The sequence below is a fragment of the Heterodontus francisci genome, chromosome 18 (assembly GCF_036365525.1).
Source record: "Heterodontus francisci isolate sHetFra1 chromosome 18, sHetFra1.hap1, whole genome shotgun sequence".
NCBI lineage: Eukaryota > Metazoa > Chordata > Chondrichthyes > Heterodontiformes > Heterodontidae > Heterodontus > Heterodontus francisci.
This window is the reverse complement of record NC_090388.1, coordinates 23,045,541-23,065,977: the sequence shown is the minus strand read 5'-3', so window position 1 is coordinate 23,065,977 and position 20,437 is coordinate 23,045,541. Positions and strand designations below refer to the sequence as shown.

Below are 20,437 nucleotides of genomic sequence, written 5' to 3'. Positions count from 1 at the left end.
GGGAGTTCATGGGTGTTTGATAGCTGTCACGTGATTCTTCATATAAAGTTCTTTTGTTCAAGTCATTAATGTTCATTGTGTAAAAGTGATTATTCGATCATGCCTTAATTGTGAGCTGCTGACTTCACCCTTAGTGGGATGCCACTGTAAGCACAGCCCTCATTTAAATATGATCTCCCAGAGGCATTAGCGTCTGTTTCAGCTGGGCGCTAGGCACAGAACACAAATGGAAAGGAGGCAACAGATTACATGCATTGAGGTCAATCTTTACTGGTTTCTGAGTGGATCATGGTGGCTGGAAGTGGGTAATTATGAGGTTGAACAACATGCCAAGGAGGCAAGAGACAATCTGCCTGGCCTCCGATGCAAGGGCTTCAACATCTAGTGCTGCTTGCTCCTCTCTCTCCTCTGCGTCCTCCTTGTCAGTGGAGGAGTGTCACTCGGGCATCTCATTGTCTTGCAAGGCCTTCCCCCCTCTGCAGTGCTAAATTATGCACAGCACAGTAGACCACCATGATACATGAGGTCTCCACTGGATCAATCTAGGCAGTGGAATCTCATCTTCAGCAGCCCAATGGCCTGCTCGATGGTTGCTCAGGTGGAGCTGTGGCAATTGCTGTACCTCTCCTTCACTGCACTGAGGGTTCCTCAGGCGTGAGCAGCCAAGTCTTCATTGGGTAGCCCTTTCCCTCAGAATTCATCCCTGAAGACGAACAGGGGGCCTGAAAAACTGTGGCACCTAGGACTGCCGAATTATGTAGGCATCGTGCCTGCTTCCCGGTAAGCGGTGTCACACCTGAAGGAAATGCTTTTGGATGAGTTGAATCTCGATGGAATGAAATCCCTCCCTGCTGATGGAGACCTCGATGGCCACACGCTTGCAATCTACATCCAGGGAAATCCAGTGATGGTCATCTCGGCCTGACCGTCAGGGTCAGTCCAGTAGCACGCAGTCGCTGGCCCTCTTTAACAAGGCACTGGCCACCTCCTTGATGTCGAGGTGGGCTGCTGCCTGAGACCCCACACGTTTCCAGTCGATCCTTGGAATGAACCGGACGCGTAAAGGTTTAGTGTCACTGTGATCTTCAGGACTATTGGCTAGGGTGACTGCAAAATCCTATAGGTTGCAACTCATCCTGCAGCAAGGCTCATAATTCGGTGACTGCCTCCCTGGACAGAAGTAGTCTTTGCTGACAATGCTGTGTGGACATTTGAAGGTGGCTGATTCGAGTTCAGTACAGTCAACACAGGTGGGCAATTCTCGGCATGGCCAGCTGCAGCTGCCTCTTGCCCTCCCTCTGTCAGAGGTGCCACATTACACCATGGGGGTCCAAAAAGACAGAGTGTATGAGATCCATGGAAAGTGACCAGTGGGCCTGCAGACTTCTGTTGATGCAGAGATGACCATGCCCTGGCAACTGAGGTTTTTCTACTTTTCCCGGCAGAATCCCTTACGGCCCTCAGTACCCACCCTTGCTGATAGCCAACCCTCTAAACCAGCAGTATTGGCAAACACACATCTCACCCAACAGTTTGTATCACCAGATACTGCCACCCAAACCCAAGCACCCCCCCACCCCCTTGCAAAGCACACAGCACTTCAGTCCGAAAATGACCCCGCAACCCCCTCTCCCTTATGCAATGCTGATCATGACTGCCTCCCCATTGTGCCACTGAAGCCTCGGCCCCATGACACCAGCTTTTAATGGTCGTGAACCAGATGACGTGAGTCACCCACTGACAAGTTGATCCCAAGCCCCCTCCCCATTAAATCATGACGAATGAGATGCTAATCTATTGGAATTAAGTGTTCTACAATTTAAAATACATTCCCATCGCGTTGGGGCATCGATTCCACCTTGGTGCTTTTGTGCCGCTGACTAAATCCGGAACTGACATCACAATGCCGGAAATTGGGGTGGACACTTCCAACACAATTCTCCGTCAAACCTCTTCCACTATACCTGCTTCAAATGGCTGCACAAAATTCAGCCCTTGTGCAATTTTGGTCTCCATGTTTAAGGAAGGATATACTTGCATTGGAGGCACTCCAGCAAAGGCTCACTAGATTGGTCCCTGGGATGAGAAGGTTGTCCTATGATGAGAGGCTGAGTAAATTGGTTGTATATTCCCTGGAGTTTAGAAGAATGAGAAGTGATCGCATTGAACCATTCAAGATTATGAAAGGGCTTGACAGGGCAGATACTGAGACATTGTTTTCCATGGCTGGGGAATCTAGAACATGGAGACAGTTTCAGGATAAAGGGCCAATCATTTAGGACCAAGATGAGAAATTTCTTTACTCAGGTTTGTGAATCTTTGGAATTCCTTACTCCAGAGGGTTGTGGATGCACCATTGTTGAAAACATTTAAGGCTGAGATACAGATTTTTGTTTTCTCGGGCATCAAAACATATGGGGAGCAGGTGGAAAGTAGAGTTGAAGCCCAAGATCAGCCATGATCATACTGAATGGTGGAGCAGGCTCAACAGGCCGTCTGGTCTACTCCTGCTCCTATTTATGTTCTAGTCAACCCTTCTAACATATCCTCCTTTTAATTCAGTGTCAATTTATGTCTAATTATGCTCCTGTGAAATGCTTTGAGTCATTTTCTTATGCTAACGGTACAATATCAATGCAAGTTATTGTTATTGGAATTGGTCAATGCAAACTTCTTCTGCTATAATTACACCATTCCACCAATGGTGGCACTACAGTGCATCAGTTTTACATCTCCCGGCTCCTCCATCTGTACTGCAGAGAAACTGCTAAACTCCAACTCCAGTTCTGTTTGCCAAGTTGCTGCAAGTTTTCTTAATTAACAAAACTTGGATTTTATATTATTTACATTTGGGCTTTAAAATGTGGACTGAATTATGCCTGCAGTTCGCATTCAATTCTCTCCTGCTCCAGAAAACATGGGACATGGACCTGTTATAAAAATAAGATTTGTGGAAATGATTTCAAAGCAGTGATCTTCCCTTGCATCCGCTAGCATGTACAAACCACAATGGCAAAAATGACAATGTAAGGGAAACAGACTAAAATTGGCAATTGCAACAATCTTTCTGAAAATTGGGAAACAGAGTTAATGCGAAGGTACTTTAGAGAGCAGTATGAGGACAAAGGATCTTTTCACAACCAGTGCTGGTAGACCTAGGCTATCAAGGTCACAAGCCCAAATATAATGTATAGGTTCTCTGTCTGGACAAGATAAGTGACACCAAGAGAGAGTCAACAGAGTTCCATTTATATCTAGTCTTATCCAGATTTTCTGTTGCTTAAGACTGGGAGAATAAAAGGAATTAATAGCTACAAGCAAGTCAGAGTTTTGGTTTAAAATTTAAGTTGTAAGGCATTGGCATGTCTGGTTAATATAACTGACACCTAGAGATACTGAAGCAGTCCATGTCCATATGCAACAAGACCTGGACAACATCCAGGCTTGGGCTGATAAGTGCGTAATAACATTCATGCCACACAAGTGCCAGGCAATGACCATCTCAAACAAGAGAGAATCTAACCATCTCCCCCAGATGTTCAATAGCATTACGATCGCTGAATCCCCCACTATTAACATCCTGGAGGGGTCACCATTGACCAGGAATTGAACTGGACCAGCCACATAAATGTTGTGGCTACAAGAGCAGGTTAGAGGCTAGGAATTCTGCAGCAAGTAACTCACCACCTGTCTCCCCAGTGCCTGTCCACCATCTACAAGGCACAAGTCAGGAGTGTAATGGAATACTCTCCACTTGCCTGGATGGGTTCAGCTCCAACAACACTCAAGAAGCTCAACACCATACAGGACAAAGCAATCTGCTTGATGGCACACCATCTAGCACCTTCAACATTCACTCCCTCCACCACAGATGCACAGCTGCAGCAGTGTGTACCATATACTAGATGCACAGCAGCAACGCACCAAGGCTCCTTAGACAGCACCTTCCAAACCTACGAACTCTCCCATCTAGAAGGACAAGGGGAGCAGATGCATGGGAACATCACCACCTGCAAGTTCCACTCCAAGCCACACACCTTGGAACTATATCACTGTTCCTTCACTGTCGCTGGATCAAGACCCCGGAACTCCCTTGCTAACAGCACTGTTGGTGTACCTACACCCCAAGGACTGCAGCAGTTCAAGAAGGCACCTCACCACCAACATCTCAAGGGCAATTGCGGATGGGCAATAAATGCTGGCCTAGCCAGCGACGCCCACATCCCACCAAATGAATAAAAAAAATAGCCAATCTTGCCCTAAAACTGATTTGTCAGTTATCAAAATAGATGGACAAAACTGTTTTCTTTGTGGAGTTGAATACAATGAACTTGCATTTATGTAGCAGCTTTCACTATCTCAGGATATAGCAAAGTATTTCAGAGTCAATGAACTATAATCACCATTGTAACGTAGACAAAGATGGAAGTCAATTTTACATAGAACAAGATCTCAAAAAAACAGCAATAAGATAAATGACCAGTTTATCTATTTTGGTAGTGTCCCTGTTTGTCAGGTCCCAGAATAATTACAAATAAAAACAAATTGAAGGAAATACTCAGCAGGTCTGGCAGCATCTATGGAGAGAGAAGCAGAGTTAACGTTTCAGGTCGGTGACCCTTCATCTTTGTTTTTATTTCAGATTTCTAGCATCTGCAGTATTTTTGCTTTTCTCCCAGAATAATTACCCTGCTCTTCAAATACTGTCATGAAATTCTTTACGCCCACCTCAGAGGGCAAAAAGATGCTCAATTTTGATGTCTCATTCAAAAGACAGCACCTTGGACAGTGCAGCACTCCCTCAAAACTACATTAAAACCTAAACTGTGCTCAAGCTTCTGCAGTGGGGCTTAAATCCACAGCTTAAAATGTATTAAAAAAATCTCACACCCTGCAAGAATTTTTGCAAGAAAGCAGTTGAGGCCAAAACATTGTATGTTTTCAAGAAGGAGTTAGATATAGCTCTTGGGTCTAAAGGGATCAAAGGGTATGAGGCGAAAGTGGGAACAGGCTACTGAGTTGGATGATCAGCCATGATCATAATGAATGGTGCAGCAGGCTCCAAGGGCCGAATGGCCTACTCCTGCTCCTATTTTCTATGTATTTATTTAGTGACCAAAGTAGAGAAGTAGCTTGAGGTACTTCACAGAAGTGTAATCAGATGAAAATGGATGCCCAGCTAAAGGATGAGCTCTAGGTGGAGTGACCAAATGTTCCACACAAGAAACTGTTAGCAAAAATGGAATTGGAGGCAACTGACATAGAAAGGGAATTGATTTAGGAGGCAAGAGGGAGAATGGAGGTAATGACTATGCACTCCAATTGGCAGGATGTAATGAGAGGTGACCCTGCAGGGATCTGTACTGGGGCCTCAAGCTTTTCACTATATTAATAACTTAAATGAAGGAATTGATAGCTGTAGATCCAAATTTGCTGACAACACTCAAGTTAGGTGGCACATTAGTGTAGGTGGGAGAGCAGAAAGTTGCAAAGAACATTAATAGATTAAGTGAGAAAACAAAACTGTGACAGATGTAGTTCAATGTGGGGAAGTGTGAAGTCATCTGCTTTAAACCCAAGATAGATAGATCAGAGAAGCTAGTAACTGTGGAAAAGCAGAGATTTAGTGGGGGCTGTGTACAGAAATCACAAAGTTAGTGGAGAGGTACAAATTGTAATGAAAAAGGCTAATTGGCCTTTAACTCCTACAAAGGGGTGGCAGAAGTTATGCTATAATTGTACAAACATCTGGAGTACTGCATTCAGTTCTGGGCACTGCAAATCAGGAAAGAAATACTGGTCTTGGAGTGTGTGCAGTGTAGACTCACCAGAATGATACCAGGGTTTAAAGGATTAAATTGACGACAGGTTGCATAGGCTGGGATGTATGCATAGAAGATTAAGGGGTGATCCAATTGACATGTTTAAGATTTCATAAGTTAGCTTTTTCCCCTGGTGGTGGAGTCCAGAACAAGGAATCATAACCTTAATTTTAACTATCTATTCAATAGATGTGTGCATCAGTGGCAAGTTTGCATTTGGTGCCCATCCCCGATTTCCCCTCAAGGTGGTGGTGGTGAGCCGCCGCCTTAAACTGAAGTCCATGTGGTGTAGGTACACCCACAGTGGTGGTTTGATACAACTGAGTGGCTTGCCAGGCCATTTCAGCTGGCAGTCAAGAGTCAACCACATTGCTGTGGGTCTCGGGTCACATATAAACCAACTGAGTAAGTACAGTAGATTTCTTTCCCTGAAACTGAAGGTGTTTTTTACGACAATCTGGTAGTTTCATGATCACTATTTTTGAGACTAGCCCTTTATTCCAGATTTATTAATTAATTGTATTTAAATTCCATCAGCTGCTGTGATGGGATTTGAACTCGTGTCTCCGGAGTATTAGTCCAGGCCTCTGGATTATTAGTCTAGTCACATTATGCTATTGCTCCCTAGGCTGATTAGAGGTGATGTCAGGGAACACTTTTCAGACAAAGGATAGTGGAAATCTGGAACCCTTGTCCCGAAAAGCATTGAAGCTTGGTCAATTGAAAGTTTCAAAACTGAGACTGATCAGAATTTTTTGTTTGGTAAGGAATATGGAACTAAGGCAGGTAAATAGAGTTAAGATACAGTTCGACCATGGTCTAATTGAATGGTGGATCAGACTTGAGGAGCTGATGTTCCTAAAAGCTTCATCAAAAAGGTGGGTCTTAAGGAGGAGAAGGAGATAGACCAGTAGAAAGGTTCAGGATGAATGCTAGAGCTTAGGGCCTAAAGGGGTCAAGGCATAGTTACCAATAGTAGGGCAAAGGGAGAGGTTGATGCACGAGAGACCAGAGTAGGAAGTTGCAGAGTTGTTGGGGGAGTGTGAGCTTGGAGGAGGTTATAGATAGGGATGACCATGGAAATTTCAATGGGAATTTTAAATGAGGTTTACGGGACTGGGAACTAACATATCAAAGACAGGTTATGCATGAGCAGGATGAGGTGCAGGCAGCAGTTTATGGAGAATGCAGGTAGGTAGCCAGTCAGGAATAATCTAGTCTGGAGGCGACAGTGGTATGGATGATATTTTAAGCAGCGGCAGCAGATGGACTGAAGCTGGGGAGGAAGACGGAATTGATGTTGAGTGGACAGAATATGTGATGGGAATGGCGGGGAGGTGGTGGTTGAAGATAATGGCTTTGGTCTTCCGAATGTCACAAAAGATGCAGCTCATCCAGCTCTGGGATTTGGACAAATAATCTGACAACAAAGTGTCAACAGGTCTGATTAGGGATAGTCAGCATGGCTTTGTGCGTGGGAAATCATGTCTCACGAATTTGATTGAGTTTTTTTGAGGTAACCAAGAGGATTGACGAGGACAGGGCGGTGGACGTTGTCTATATGGACTTTAGCAAGGCCTTTGACAAGGTCCCGCATGGTAGGCTGGTCCAGAAGGTTCGAACACATGGAATCCAGGGTGAGCTAGCCAATTGGATACAAAATTGGCTTGGTGATAGGAGGCAGAGGGTGGTAGTGGAGGGTTGTTTTTCAGATTGGAGGCCAGTGACCAGTGGTGTGCCGCAGGGATCGGTGCTGGGCCCTCTGTTGTTTGTCATATATATTAATGACTTGGATGAGAATGTAGGGGGCATGATTAGTAAGTTTGCAGATGACACCAAAATTGGTGGTATAGTGGACAGTGAAGAAGGTTATCTAAGGTTACAACAGGATATAGATCAACTGGGAAAGTGGGCAAGGGATTGGCAAATGGAATTTAACGCAGACAAGTGCGAAGTGATGCATTTTGAGAAGGTAAACCAGGGCAGGACGTATACAGTGAATGGCAGGGCCCTGGGGAGTGTTGTTGAGCAGAGAGACCTTGGGTTGCAAGTACATAGTTCCCTGAAAGTGGCAACACAGGTAGACAGGGTGGTGAAGGCGGCGTATGGCATGTTTGCCTTCATCAGCCGAGGCACTGAGTACAAGAGTTGGACATCATGTTACAGTTGTACATAACGTTGGTTAGGCTGCACTTGGAGCACTGTGTGCAGTTCTGGTCACCGCACTACAGGAAAGATGTGATTAAGCTAGAGAGGGTGCAGAAAAGATTCACAAGGATGTTGGCTGGTTTGGAGGGCTTGAGTTATAAAGCGAGATTGGATATGCTGGGCTTGTTTTCCCTGGAGCGAAGGAGGCTGAGAGGGGACATGATAGAGGTATATAAAATTATGAGAGGCATAGATAGGGTAGATAGCCAGAGTCTGTTTCCCATGGTAGGGGTGACTAAAACTAGAGGGCATAGATTTAAGGTGAGAGGGAGGAGATTTAAAGGGGATCAAAGGGGTAAATTCTTCACACAAAGAACAGTGGGTATCTGGAATGAGCTGCCAGAGGTGGTGGTGGAGGCAGGAACAATAGCAACATTTAAAAGGCATCTGGACAGGTACTTGAATGAGCAAGGGATAGAGGGATATGGAATTAATGCAGGCAGGTCGGATTAGTATAGATAGGCATTATGGTCGGCATGGACGCGGTGGGCCGCAGCGCCTGTTTCTATGCTGTACGACTCTATGACTCTAAAGGTCAACACTGGTGGTGGAAAAGTAGAGTTAGTGTTGGCTCACATAAGGAAGCTGACCCAATTTTTCAGATGAGGAAGAGAGGTCAAGGATAAGTCCTGGGAAACTCCAACAGTAACTCTTTGAGGCTAGAAGAAAAGCCATTGCTGGACAGATAGAAATGGAACCAAGGGCAGGTCTATTCAGATGACCAACAGATCAGAGTCATTGGAGGAGGATGGTGTGGTTGATCATGTTAAAAGTTTCAGAGATGTCGAAGAATATAACAGTGCACCATGGTCAAAGTCACAGAAGATCACATTTGTGAATTTTTAGGGTTGTTTGGGTGTTTTGGCAAAGATAGAAACTTGATTGGAGAGATTTGGGAGGTGGCAATATATTCACCAACTTGGGTGAGGAAAGGGAGATTCAAGATGGGATGGTAATTTGCAAGGACAGAATAGCTAAGTGTGTTTTTTGAGGACAGGTTGATGGTGGTGGTTTTGAAAAGGGAGACAGTAACAGAGGAGAGGAAACCATTTATCGTCACCTAGCATGGAGGTCAGAAAGGGAAATTGGGTGGTTAGCAGTCTACCATATTCACTACACACATATTCACACACATCTGCATCATCATTAAGGCTGCCTATTTCCATCTCTAACATCGCCTAACTCTACCCTTGCCTAAGCTGATCTGCTGCTGAAACCCTCATCCATGCCTTTTGTTACCTGCAGACTTGATTATTCCAACACCATTCTGGCTGGCCTCCCATGTTTTACCCTCCACAAACTTAAGGTCATTCAAAACTCGGCTCTCCATGTCTGAACTTTCATTAAGTCCCATTCAATAATTACACTCGTGTTCACTGATCTACGGTGACACCTGGTTAAGCAACATCTCAATTTTAAAATTCTCACTCTTGTTTTCAGATCCCTCCATGGCCTCACCCTCTATATCCCTGGAATCTCCTTCAGCCCGACGTCAATCAGAGATATCAGCGCTCCTCCAATTCTGGTCTTTTGAGCATCCCTGATTTTAATCACAGCATTGCTGGCGGCCATACCTTCAGCTGCCAAGGATCTAAGGTCTGAAATTCCCTCCCTAAACTACTCCGCCTCTCTCTTTCTTCTTTTAATACACTCCTTAAAACCTACATCTTTGACCTAAGTGAGACTACAGCAAACTGGAGAGGAGTTTAAGGAGACAGTGGTGGTAGAGCAATGAAGTCAGGATGATCCTCAAGTAGTAAGCAGTTTTGGAAGAGCGAAGCGTGAACCAACAGTGCTTTCTGTGGTCCAGTCAGAGATTGTCATGGATGGCGAAGCCAGTCGTGCGTCAGATATGCTCAAGTCTGTGCCCTCTGGCCTGAGGGAACAAAGAGGATAGGAGAGAGTAAGGGTGTTACTGAGGACAAGGACATCAAAGAGGAGTGGTTGAGCAAATTGCCAGCTGCGGATGTAATGTGGAAAATGGAGGACCAAAGGCTCGGCAGTTGGACATTCATATGTTCCTGAGGACAGTCTGAGATTAAGCCAGTCTATTTGCAACCTTGGTATTGCATTTGACCCTGAGATGAGCTTCCGATTTCATATTCGTGCCATCACGAAGACTGCCTATTTCCACCTCCATGACTTGGCCTCTGTCTCAGCTCATCTGCTGCTGAAACCCTCATTCATGCCTTTGTTACCTCTAGACTTGATAATTCCAACTCACTCCTGGCGGGTCTCCCGTATTCTGCTCTCTCTAATCCTGAGGTCATCCAAAACTCTGCTGCCCATGTCTTAACTTGCACCAAGTCCTGTTTCCCTATCACCCCTGTGCTCACTAACCTACACTGGTTCTCCGTCAAGCAACATCTTGATTTATAAAATCCTCATCCTTGTTTTCAAATTCCTCCATGGCCTTGCCCCTCCTATCTCTGAAATCTCTTCCAGCTCCACAACCCTCCAAGATATCTGTGATCCTGTAATTCTGGCCACTTTTGCATTCCTGCTTTTAATTGTTCCACCATTGGTGGCCGCGCCTTTAGTTGCCTAGGCCTCAAGCTCTGGAATGCCCTCGCTATAACTCTTTGCCTCTTCACCTTGCTTTCCTCCTTTAAGCCACTCCTTTAAACCCTATCTCTGTGACCAAGCTTTTGGTCATCTGACCTAATATCTCTCAGAATAATACAGTGAAGAGGCCCTTCGGCCCATCGAGTCTGCACCGATGCATTAAAGGCGCCTGACCTGTCTACCTAATCCCATTTGCCAGCACTTGGCCCATAGCCTTGAATGTTATGACGTGCCAAGTGCTCATCCAGGTACTTTTTAAAAGATCTGAGGCAACCCGCCTCTACCACCCTCCCAGGTAGTGCATTCCAGACCGTCACCACCCTCTGGGTAAAAAAGTTCTTCCTCAAATCCCCCTTAAACCTCCTGCCCCTCACCTTAAACTTGTGTCCCCTCGTAACTGACCCTTCAACCAAGGGGAACATCTGCTCCCTATCCACCCTGTCCATGCCCCTCATAATCTTGTACAGCTCGATCAGGTCACCCCTCAGTCTTCTCTGCTCCAGCGAAAACAACCATAGCCTATCCAACCTCTCTTCATAGCTTAAATGTTCCATCCCAGGCACCATCCTGGTGAATCGCCTCTGCACCCCCTCCAGTGCAATCACATCCTTCCTATAATGTGGCGACCAGTACTCCAGCTGTGGTCTTACCACAGTTCTATACAACTCCAACATGACCTCCCTGCTTTTGTAATCTATGCCTCAATTGATGAAGGAAAGTGTCCCATCTGCCTTTTTCACCACCCTAATTACCTGCCCTTCTGCCTTCAGAGATCTATGGACAAACACGTCAAGGTCCCTTTGTTCCTCAGAACTTCCCAGTGTCAGGCCATTCATTGAATACTTCCGTATCACATTACTCCTTCCAAAGTGTATCACCTCACACTTTTCAGGGTTAAATTCAATCTGCCACTTTTCTGCCCATTTGACCATCCCGTCTATATCTTCCTGTAACCCAAGACACTCAATCTCTGTGTGGCTCGATGTCATACTTTGTTTTATAATGCTCCTGTAAAACACCTTGGAACGTTTTATTACATTGAAGGTGCTACAGAGATATAAGTTGTTGCTGTTGATGGATGGGATGAGGTAAAAAAAAGTTAAAAGAATTAAAAAGAATTGTGCAGAAAGTTCAATTGGTCCAGAAAGGGATAGTTTATGAAGCAAGACCTCCACAAATGTTAGAAGTGAGACTTTAGGTTTAAGAAGTTTGGCCAGAGACAGGCGACTATTTAAACATGTGACTTGTATGCAAGTGTTCAGATTCCCTGCGTTTAAGGAAACAAATCTGAACCAGCTCTAGTCCACATAAACCAGATGTGCAATGGTGGATCTACTGAGGGGATAGTCAAGTGATGCAGGAGACTGATACAACATCTATGGATGGAGATTCGTTATGCTGACATCCCCAGAGGTGAACTCCAGTAATCAGAGGGAAACAAAGTTGCCAACTCTATTACATTGACTGGAAGGAGAAGATTACAGTAGAACGAGCTATGAGCTTAGCAGCAATATACTGACTGGACTTGAAACATAGCTGGCAGATGTTTGATGCTTTTAATTTGTCAGCTATATGAGGAATTTCAACATAAATTAATCATGCCAACTTCTTGCCAATCTTGGACATTAAGCATAAGGTTATTTTGTACTAAGTACAGCCTAGCCGAATCAGTTGGCATGACACATTTAAAGCTGCCTTTGTACCAGCAGGGTTACAAAGTCTGTTAATTACACATGATCGATTACATAGTGCACTCTTTAATGTTTATCTTTTACACAATGTTAATTCAGTTATGTGTTCATTAAAAAAAAGTTAATTTTTCTGTTTGATGTCTCCTTAAGGGAATTTGGCAGCATGACTTAATTTGCAACTGTTAATAGAAGGCGGTTCAAGCATGCTAAATTTTAGGCATCCCATAAACCCTAGACAGTAAATCCACAGCTGGTTCTTTGGTGAGGGGTTAAGGTGAGGAGTTACAGATTCAGCTGATGCTCTTTGATCTACATTTATTACAATACTTACTACTCGCAGCGTTCTCATAATGCACGATATGCAACAAGACTTATGATCACTGGTTACATATTGTATTGCGTATAATTTAAAGCTAAGCTATTCCATGCATCTATCAGGACCACTTCTGACATAATCTGGTATTCAGGAAAAAGACATTCTGATTTGGTGGTAACATTGTTCTGGCAAACAACAAAGGAAAAAAATCTTTACTTCTATATCTTTTAGCAAAAATTCCACTAGAGTATGCTCAGGGTTAAGATGATAGAACATGACTGATTACATTACTGTTCCACTAATTAGCAAATTTCAATTTTAAATTTCAGACTATACAGTAGAATCTTCAATTACTAGTTTCACATAAGGAGTGTGACAGAATTCTCATCACTCACCTGAATGATTGCAGCTACAAGAAACTCTTGATCAGCTGCTCTGCCATTTAACATTAACCCTTTGCTCACTACTTCAGGATCATCCCAGCTTCTCCAACACCCAACCATTTTCTTAAATCACTCTCCACTGTGCTCTCTACCCTGTGGCAGTAGTATCTATTACCTACAGGATGCACTGCAGCAATTTGCCAAGCTTACTTCGATGGCACCCCCCCCCCCACCCCCCAAGTTCTCATGACTTCTACAAACAAGGATGAGAGCAGCATTGTCATAAAGCACCACCATCTAAAAGTTCCCAGTCTACCATCCTGTCTTGGAGATATATTGTCATTCCTTCATCAACACTGGGTCGACATCTTGCAATTGCCTATCATCACTACAGCACCACCACTAGGTGGGACATCGGTACAAGGCACAACACCATCTTCTCAGGGAAACAAAGGATGAACAAAAAAATGCCACTTTACCAGTGCCACCCACATCCTGAGCAGAAACAGAATGAAACAGCAGCAGTATTGCCTCTTCAAGTTTACCTGAACACAGACTCATACCCAAGTTTGCTCCATGGTTCCCTGTGGTACCTTGCCATGGAGGTCGTTCTTTTTAGATGAGCTCAAATAGTTGAGTGTTAGCAAACTATGAGGTACATTGCAGCCAAACCTAATACCATTCTCACTCAACATTCATCCATAGGTGCTTTCCAAAATGGGGGAGAACACTGCCTAATTTTTCCTATTCCTAGCCTAAGCACAGAATAGTAATACTCCTCCTTCTGTCCCTATCTGAGATTTAGCTAATGCAGCACATACTGGGGATTGAATAAAGGCAATACTTGCATGACTCAGTTGCACACTAGGCAATTCATTTATTAACCCAGCCACTGGGGAGCAATTGGCAGTAATGTGCAAATCTCAGGAGAATTTTCAACAAAGAACTGTATCAGCTAAATTCAGAGAGACACACAACTTGGTATTTAAGCAGCTTTAGCACCTCTGATTTCTGAGGTGTACAAAAATATTGTGTTATCTATGTTATTTAAGGTCACTTTTTTTAATATTTAACATCTACACTCACCTTGTCCCTAATGTGTATGTTTGTTAGATACTCCGATGGAACATGAAAATCTGTGGAAAAAGATGATTGGTGCTCAGTTATTTAAAAGTAGCGTAGACATGTTGAAGGAATAAACAGATTAGAGATCCACAGTGTTATACAGCAATGATAAAATAGCCGTTCTCACCAATATCTTGAGGTCGACAGGGTGCTGATGCCCAAGGAGATGCAAATTTGGGATAGAGATTTCTGTAAAATACTGACAATTAATCATACAGATTCTTGATCTAACAAAACAGCTGAATGCTGAGTCACTAAATGTGACCCGATATGCCCATGTTACAGAAAGTATATTTCAACATTTTTTCCAATATTGATAAATTCTAACGACATAAGAATTTCTTAACTGAAGAATCAGAAGCTACTCTAACTGTAGAGTTTAACATTTTTTTAATAAGAGGGAGCTCTTTTCCAGCTGGCAAACAGCGAAGTAAGAAGCTAATGCTAAAGCAATTCCCTGCAATATCCATCAGATCTGTGTTAATACTTTGTATAACTCTCCACAGCAGCATGATCAAGTATAGGCTGGAACCAGGACAATGCTTTTAGCAAAAATGGAACCCATTTGTCATAACGTTAGAGTGCACATTTCAGTCAAAAACAACAAAAGAACTATGGTTTAAAAAAGATGAAATCCTTTAGGCCATCAACCTTGCAAAACAGCACAAATGAACAAACATGATACACAGAAGACAAACCTCCGATCAAAAGTAATTCAAAGAGCTAACAGCACAATCTATATCTCAAACACCTTTATGTATAGTTTTTAAAAAGATTACAGGCAATCCAAGGAGAAGTTGAGAGGCTATAGTTCAGTACAGTAGGATACAGTACAGTATAGTTCAGAAGGTACATTAAACTGCAAGAATGACATTTCAGCACTTTAAAAGCAGTATATAAGGTTTTAGATTTGAATCTGTAAGTTGCTCCGGGGTGCTGGTTAGTATAGATCAACAGGGTGTTTGTTAAAAAAATACACTTTCTAGCCATTGTACAGCAAGTACGTTGACTGGAATTTTGTAAATTGTAATTTGTGGCAGGACATCGAACTGAGGATACTACTGTCAATTGTCAGATCATGAGTTTTTTTTATTTCTTCAGGGGATGTGAGCATTTGTGGTCCATTCCTAATTGCCCTTGAGATGATGGTGGTGAACTGCCTTCTTGAACTGCTGAAGTCCATGTGGTGTAGGTACACCCACAGTGCTACTAGGAAGGGATTTCCAAGTTTTTGACCCAGCAACAGTGAAGGAATGGCGATATAGTTCCAAGTCAAGATGGTGTGTGGCTTGGAGGGAACTAGCAGGTGGTGGTGTTCCCATGCATCTGCTGCCCTTGTCCTTCTAGGTCACAGGTTTGGAAGGTGCTGTCGCAGGAGGCTTGGTGAGTTGCTGCAGTGCATCTTGTAAGTGGTGTAAGTGGTGTACATTGCTGCCACTGTGCACTGGTGGTGGATGGGTGCCAATCAAGCTTCGTCCTGGATGGTGTCAAGTTTCCAGAGTGCTGTTGGAACTGCACTCATCCAGACAAGTAGAGTGTATTCCATTACACTCCTAACTTGTATCTTGTAGGCAGTGGACAGGCTTTGGGGAGTCAGGAGGTGGTTATACTCACAGCAAAATTCCCAGCCTCCAACCTGCTCTTGAAGCCACAGTATTTATATGGCTGGTCCAGTTAAGCTTCTGGTCAGTGATAATTCCCTGGATGTCGATATTGGGGAATTCAACAATGATAATACCATTGAATGTCTGATGGGAGATGGTTAGGTTCTCACTTGTTGGAGATAGTCATTGCCTGGCACCTGTGTGACCCGAATGTTATTTGCCACTTATCAACCCAAGCCTGAATGTTGTCCAGGTCTTGCTGCATGCAGGCATGGACTGCTTCAGTCTGTGAGGAGTTGAAAATGGTACTGAACACTGCAATCATCAGCAAACATCCCCACTTCTAAACTTATGGTGAAAGGAAGGTCATTGATGAAGCAGCTGAAGTTGGTTGGGCCTAGGGCACTGCCCTGGGGAACTCCTGCAGCAATGTCCTGGGGCTGGGATGATTGACTTCCAACAATTACAATCATCTTCCTTTGTGCTAGGCATGACTTCAACCAGTGAAGGGTTTTCCCCAATTCCCATTGATTTCAATTTTGCTCCTTGATGCCACACTTTGTCAAATGTTGCCTTGATCAAAGGGCAGTCACACTTACTTTACCTCCTGAATTCAGCTCTTTTTTTCCATGTTTGAACCAAGTCTGTAATGAGGCCTAGAACTCAGCGGCCCTGGCAGAACCCAAATTGTGCACTGGCGAGCAAGGTTGTTGCTTAGTAAGTGCTGCTTGATAGCACGGTCAACAACACCTTCAATCACTTTGCTGATGATTGTGAGTAGACTGATGGGACATTAATTGGCAGTACTAGATTTGTCCTGCATTTTGTAGACAGGGCATACCTGGGCAATTTTCCATACTGTCGGGTAGACGCCAGTGTTGTAGCTGTACTGCAACAGCTTGGCAAGGGGCATAACTAGTTCTGAAGCACAAGTCTTCAGTACTATAGCTGGAATATTGTCGAGGCCCATCGCCTTTGCAGTATCCAATGTCTTCTGCCGTTTCATGATGTCATGTGGAGTGAATCGAATTGGCTGAAGACTGGCATCTGTGATGCTGGTGACCTCAGGAGGAGGCTAAGATGGATCATCCACTCAGCACTTCTGACTGAAGATGGTTGCAAATGTTTCACCCTTGTCTTTTGCACTGACATGTTGGGCTCCCCATCACTGAGGATGGGGATGTTTGTGAAGCCTCTTCCTCTGGTTAGTTTTTTAAATGTCCACTACCATTCACTACTGGATGTGGCAGGACTTCAGAGCTTTGATCTGCTCCATTGGTTGTGGGATTGCTTTGTTCTATTGCATGCTGCTCCTGCTGTATTGTCCTGTATTGTAGCTTCACCAGGTTAGATTTTTAGATTTAGATATACAGCACTGAAACAGGCCCTTCGGCCCACCGAGTCTGTGCCGACCATTAACCACCCATTTATACTAATCCTACACTAATCCCATATTCCTACCACATCCTCACCTGTCCCTATATTCCCCTACCACCTACCTATACTAGGGGCAATTTATAATGGCCAATTAACCTGTCAACCTGCAAGTCTTTTGGCTGTGGGAGGAAACCGGAGCACCCGGAGGAAACCCACGCAGATACAGGGAGAACTTACAAACTCCACACAGGCAGGACCCAGAATTGAACCCGGGTTGCTGGAGCTGTGAGGCTGCGGTGTTAACCATTGCGCCACTGAGCTTGGCACCTCATTTTTAGGTATGCCTGGCACTGCTCCTGACATGCTCTCCTGCATTCCTCATTGAACTGGGGTTGATCCCCTGGCTTGATGGCAATAACAGAGTGAGGGATATGCCAGGCCATGAGGTTTCAGATTGTAGCTGAATACAATTCTGCTGATGGCCCACAGCGCCTCATGGTGCCCAGTTTTGAGCTGCAAGATCTATCCCATTTAGCAGGGTGGTACTACCACACAACATAATGGAGGGTATCCTCAGTGTGAAGATGGGATTTCATCTCGACAAGTACTGTGCAGTGGTTACTCCTACCAATACTGTCATGGACAGATGCACTGTGACAGGTAGGTTGGTGAGGGCGAGGTCAAGTAGGTTTTTCCTTCACCACCTGATGCAGGCCCAGTCTGGCAGATATGTCCTTCAGGACTCGGCCAGCTCGGTCAGTAGTGGTGTTACATTGAAATCCCCCACCCAGACTACATGCTGTGCCCTTGCTACCCTGAGTGCTTCTTTGAAGTGCTGTTCAACATGGAGGAGCATTGATTCGTCAGTTGAGGGAGGGCAGTAGGTGGTAATCCGCAGGAGGTTTCCTTGCCCATGTTTGATGCCGTGAGACTTCATGGGATCCGGAGTCAATGTTGAGGACTCCCAGGGCAACTCGTCTTGACTGTCACTGTGCAACCACCTCTGGTGGGACAGGACATATCCAGAGATGGTGAAGGAGGAATTTGAGACATTGGCTGTAAGGTATGATTAAATGAGTATGACATATGCTGTTGCTTGACTGGTCTGTGGGACACTTCTCCCAATTTTGGCACAAGTCCCCATAAGTTAGCAAAGAGGACTTTGCAGGGTCATCAGGGCTGTGTGTGCCTTTGTCGTTTCTGGGTGGTCTGTCTGATTTTATTCTTATTCAACTTTTCTGTAGTGGTTTGATACAACCGAGTGGCTTGCTAGGCCATTTAGGAGGGCAGTTAAGAGTGAACCACATTGCTGTGGATCTGGAGTCACATGTAAGCCAGACGGGGTAAGGACGGCAGATTTTGTTCCCTGAAGGACATTAGTGAACCAGATGGGTTTTGCAACAATCCTGTGGTTCCATTACAGTAACTGGCTTTTTATTCCAGATACAGCACACTTTTGGGTTCTTCCATATTTTTTGATTAGCATCAATTTACTGATTTGCATACAACTTGATTATAAACTTCTCTCAACTGAATAGCTGCATCCTCACCTGGCACTTCAGAAAGCTTGTTATTAAAAATTTAAACAGAAATGTGACTTTACGGAAAAATGGCATGCGGTCCTCTTTCCATATTATGCAACTGATCTTAGCATAAGAAATGGCAGGAAGATGATAGCTGCAAATTTAGGAATTCTGCTTACTCAGGAGAGTTTAGGTTGAGGCCTAGTGTTGTTAAGTCACTGCCTAATGCGAGATGTACCATTCCGGGATCTGTCTCCGCCGCTCGAATGAACGTTAACAGTCCAATCATTCCAAACTGATCTGTTACCATTCCTGTAGGAATATTAGTGACTCGTCCTGAATAATAAGAAAAAAAAACACTAACAAGCGGTCTTCCAACATACATTATTCTTCAATGCATTCCACAATATTTTCAATTGAGTTACAATTTTGATGACAAACAAAACCACCCACCATCAGATAACACTTGGATCCCTTTTTTCTGAAGGTTGTTGTTTTGCGTCGTTGAGCTCTTATCACCAGGAAACTTGGGCCCGTCTGTATTGGATACATTTTTTCCTGGTGTATTCAGGTTCTGTAATTGAAATATGAATAAAATGCAATGAATAAGCAGCACTAAGGAAAATCTGCAAACTGGAAATAATATAAAATTATACTTATATACAAGTTATAGTATCCCAGTGCAAACTGTCAAATAAAACTGTTATATTTCTAAATGAAATCTTCCCAGTTAAAAGGCATTTATTTTTTAAAAATTCATTCTTAGGATATGGGCATCATTAGCAAGGTCAGCATTTAATGCCCACCCCTAGTTTTCCTTGAGAAAGTGGTGGTGAGCCATGTTTTTGAACTACCGCAGTCCATGTGGTGAACGTATTCCCACAGTGCTGTTCAGTAGGAATTTCTAGGATTTTGACCCAGTGACAGTGAAGGAACGGCAATAGGCACCCAAATCAGGATGGTGTGCGACTTGGGAGGGAAACTTGGAGGTGACGATGTTCAAGTATGCCTGCTGCGCTTCTCCTTCCAGGTGGTAGAGGTTGTGCACTTGGGAGGTGTGTTGAAGCCTTGGCAAGTTGCTGCAGTGCATCCTGCATATAGTACAGTGTGCCGGTAGTAGAGGGAGTCGATGTTTTAAGGTGGTGGATGAGTTGCAGAATACCCAATCTCTGACCTGCTCTACTAACCACAGCATTTATGTGGCTATCCTGTTGTGTTTCTGGTTGATGGTGGAAGGTTCAGCAATGGTAATGCCAGTAAATGTCAAGGGATGGTGGATCACTCTTTCTTTGCTGGCACTTGTGTGGCATGAATGCCACTTGCCAATTATCAGCCCAAGTCTGGATGTTACCCAGGTCTTGCTGCATGGACTGTTTCATTATGAGTCATTGGGAATTGTACAAACTGGGGTAATAAAGCACCCATGAGTATGTCTTAACACTGTATAAAGGTACTTCGGAAATGTTGATCAGTTCTGCCACTTTGTTTTCATTGTTTAGTACAGTGGAACTCATGAATGTTTTAACTGCCTTGAAAAACATTCTCACTTGTTAATTTTCCTTTTATTTTCAATAGTTTAGATGTAGAGAAGATATTTCGACTTGTGGGGGAGTCTAAAGCTAGGGCCATAAATACAAGATAGTTACTAATAAATCCAATAAGGAATTCTGGAGCTTTTTTTTTTAATTCGGGAGTGGTGAGAATGTGTTACTGCCAAGTGGTTGAAATAAATAGTACAAATGCATTTAAGGGGAAGGAGATAAACATAGGAGGGATAAAGGAACAGAAGTATATGTTGCTACAGTAAGCTGAAGTACAGCAGG

General features: G+C 44.0%; 1 protein-coding gene across 5 annotated transcripts in view; it reads right to left on the bottom strand.

Annotated features, from left to right (window-relative positions):
* cnot2 (CCR4-NOT transcription complex, subunit 2) overlaps positions 1-20,437 on the bottom strand; it is a 184,480-nt gene that overhangs the window by 9,924 nt on the left and 154,119 nt on the right. For all 5 annotated transcript variants that reach the window (XM_068050411.1, XM_068050415.1, XM_068050412.1 and 2 more), the window contains 4 exons: positions 19,068-19,188; positions 18,794-18,950; positions 14,238-14,299; positions 14,072-14,121 (listed from right to left, as the gene is read on the bottom strand). In XM_068050411.1, the coding sequence (XP_067906512.1) occupies positions 14,072-14,121; positions 14,238-14,299; positions 18,794-18,950; positions 19,068-19,188 (390 nt within the window). The remainder of the gene's footprint in view (positions 1-14,071; positions 14,122-14,237; positions 14,300-18,793; positions 18,951-19,067; positions 19,189-20,437) is intronic.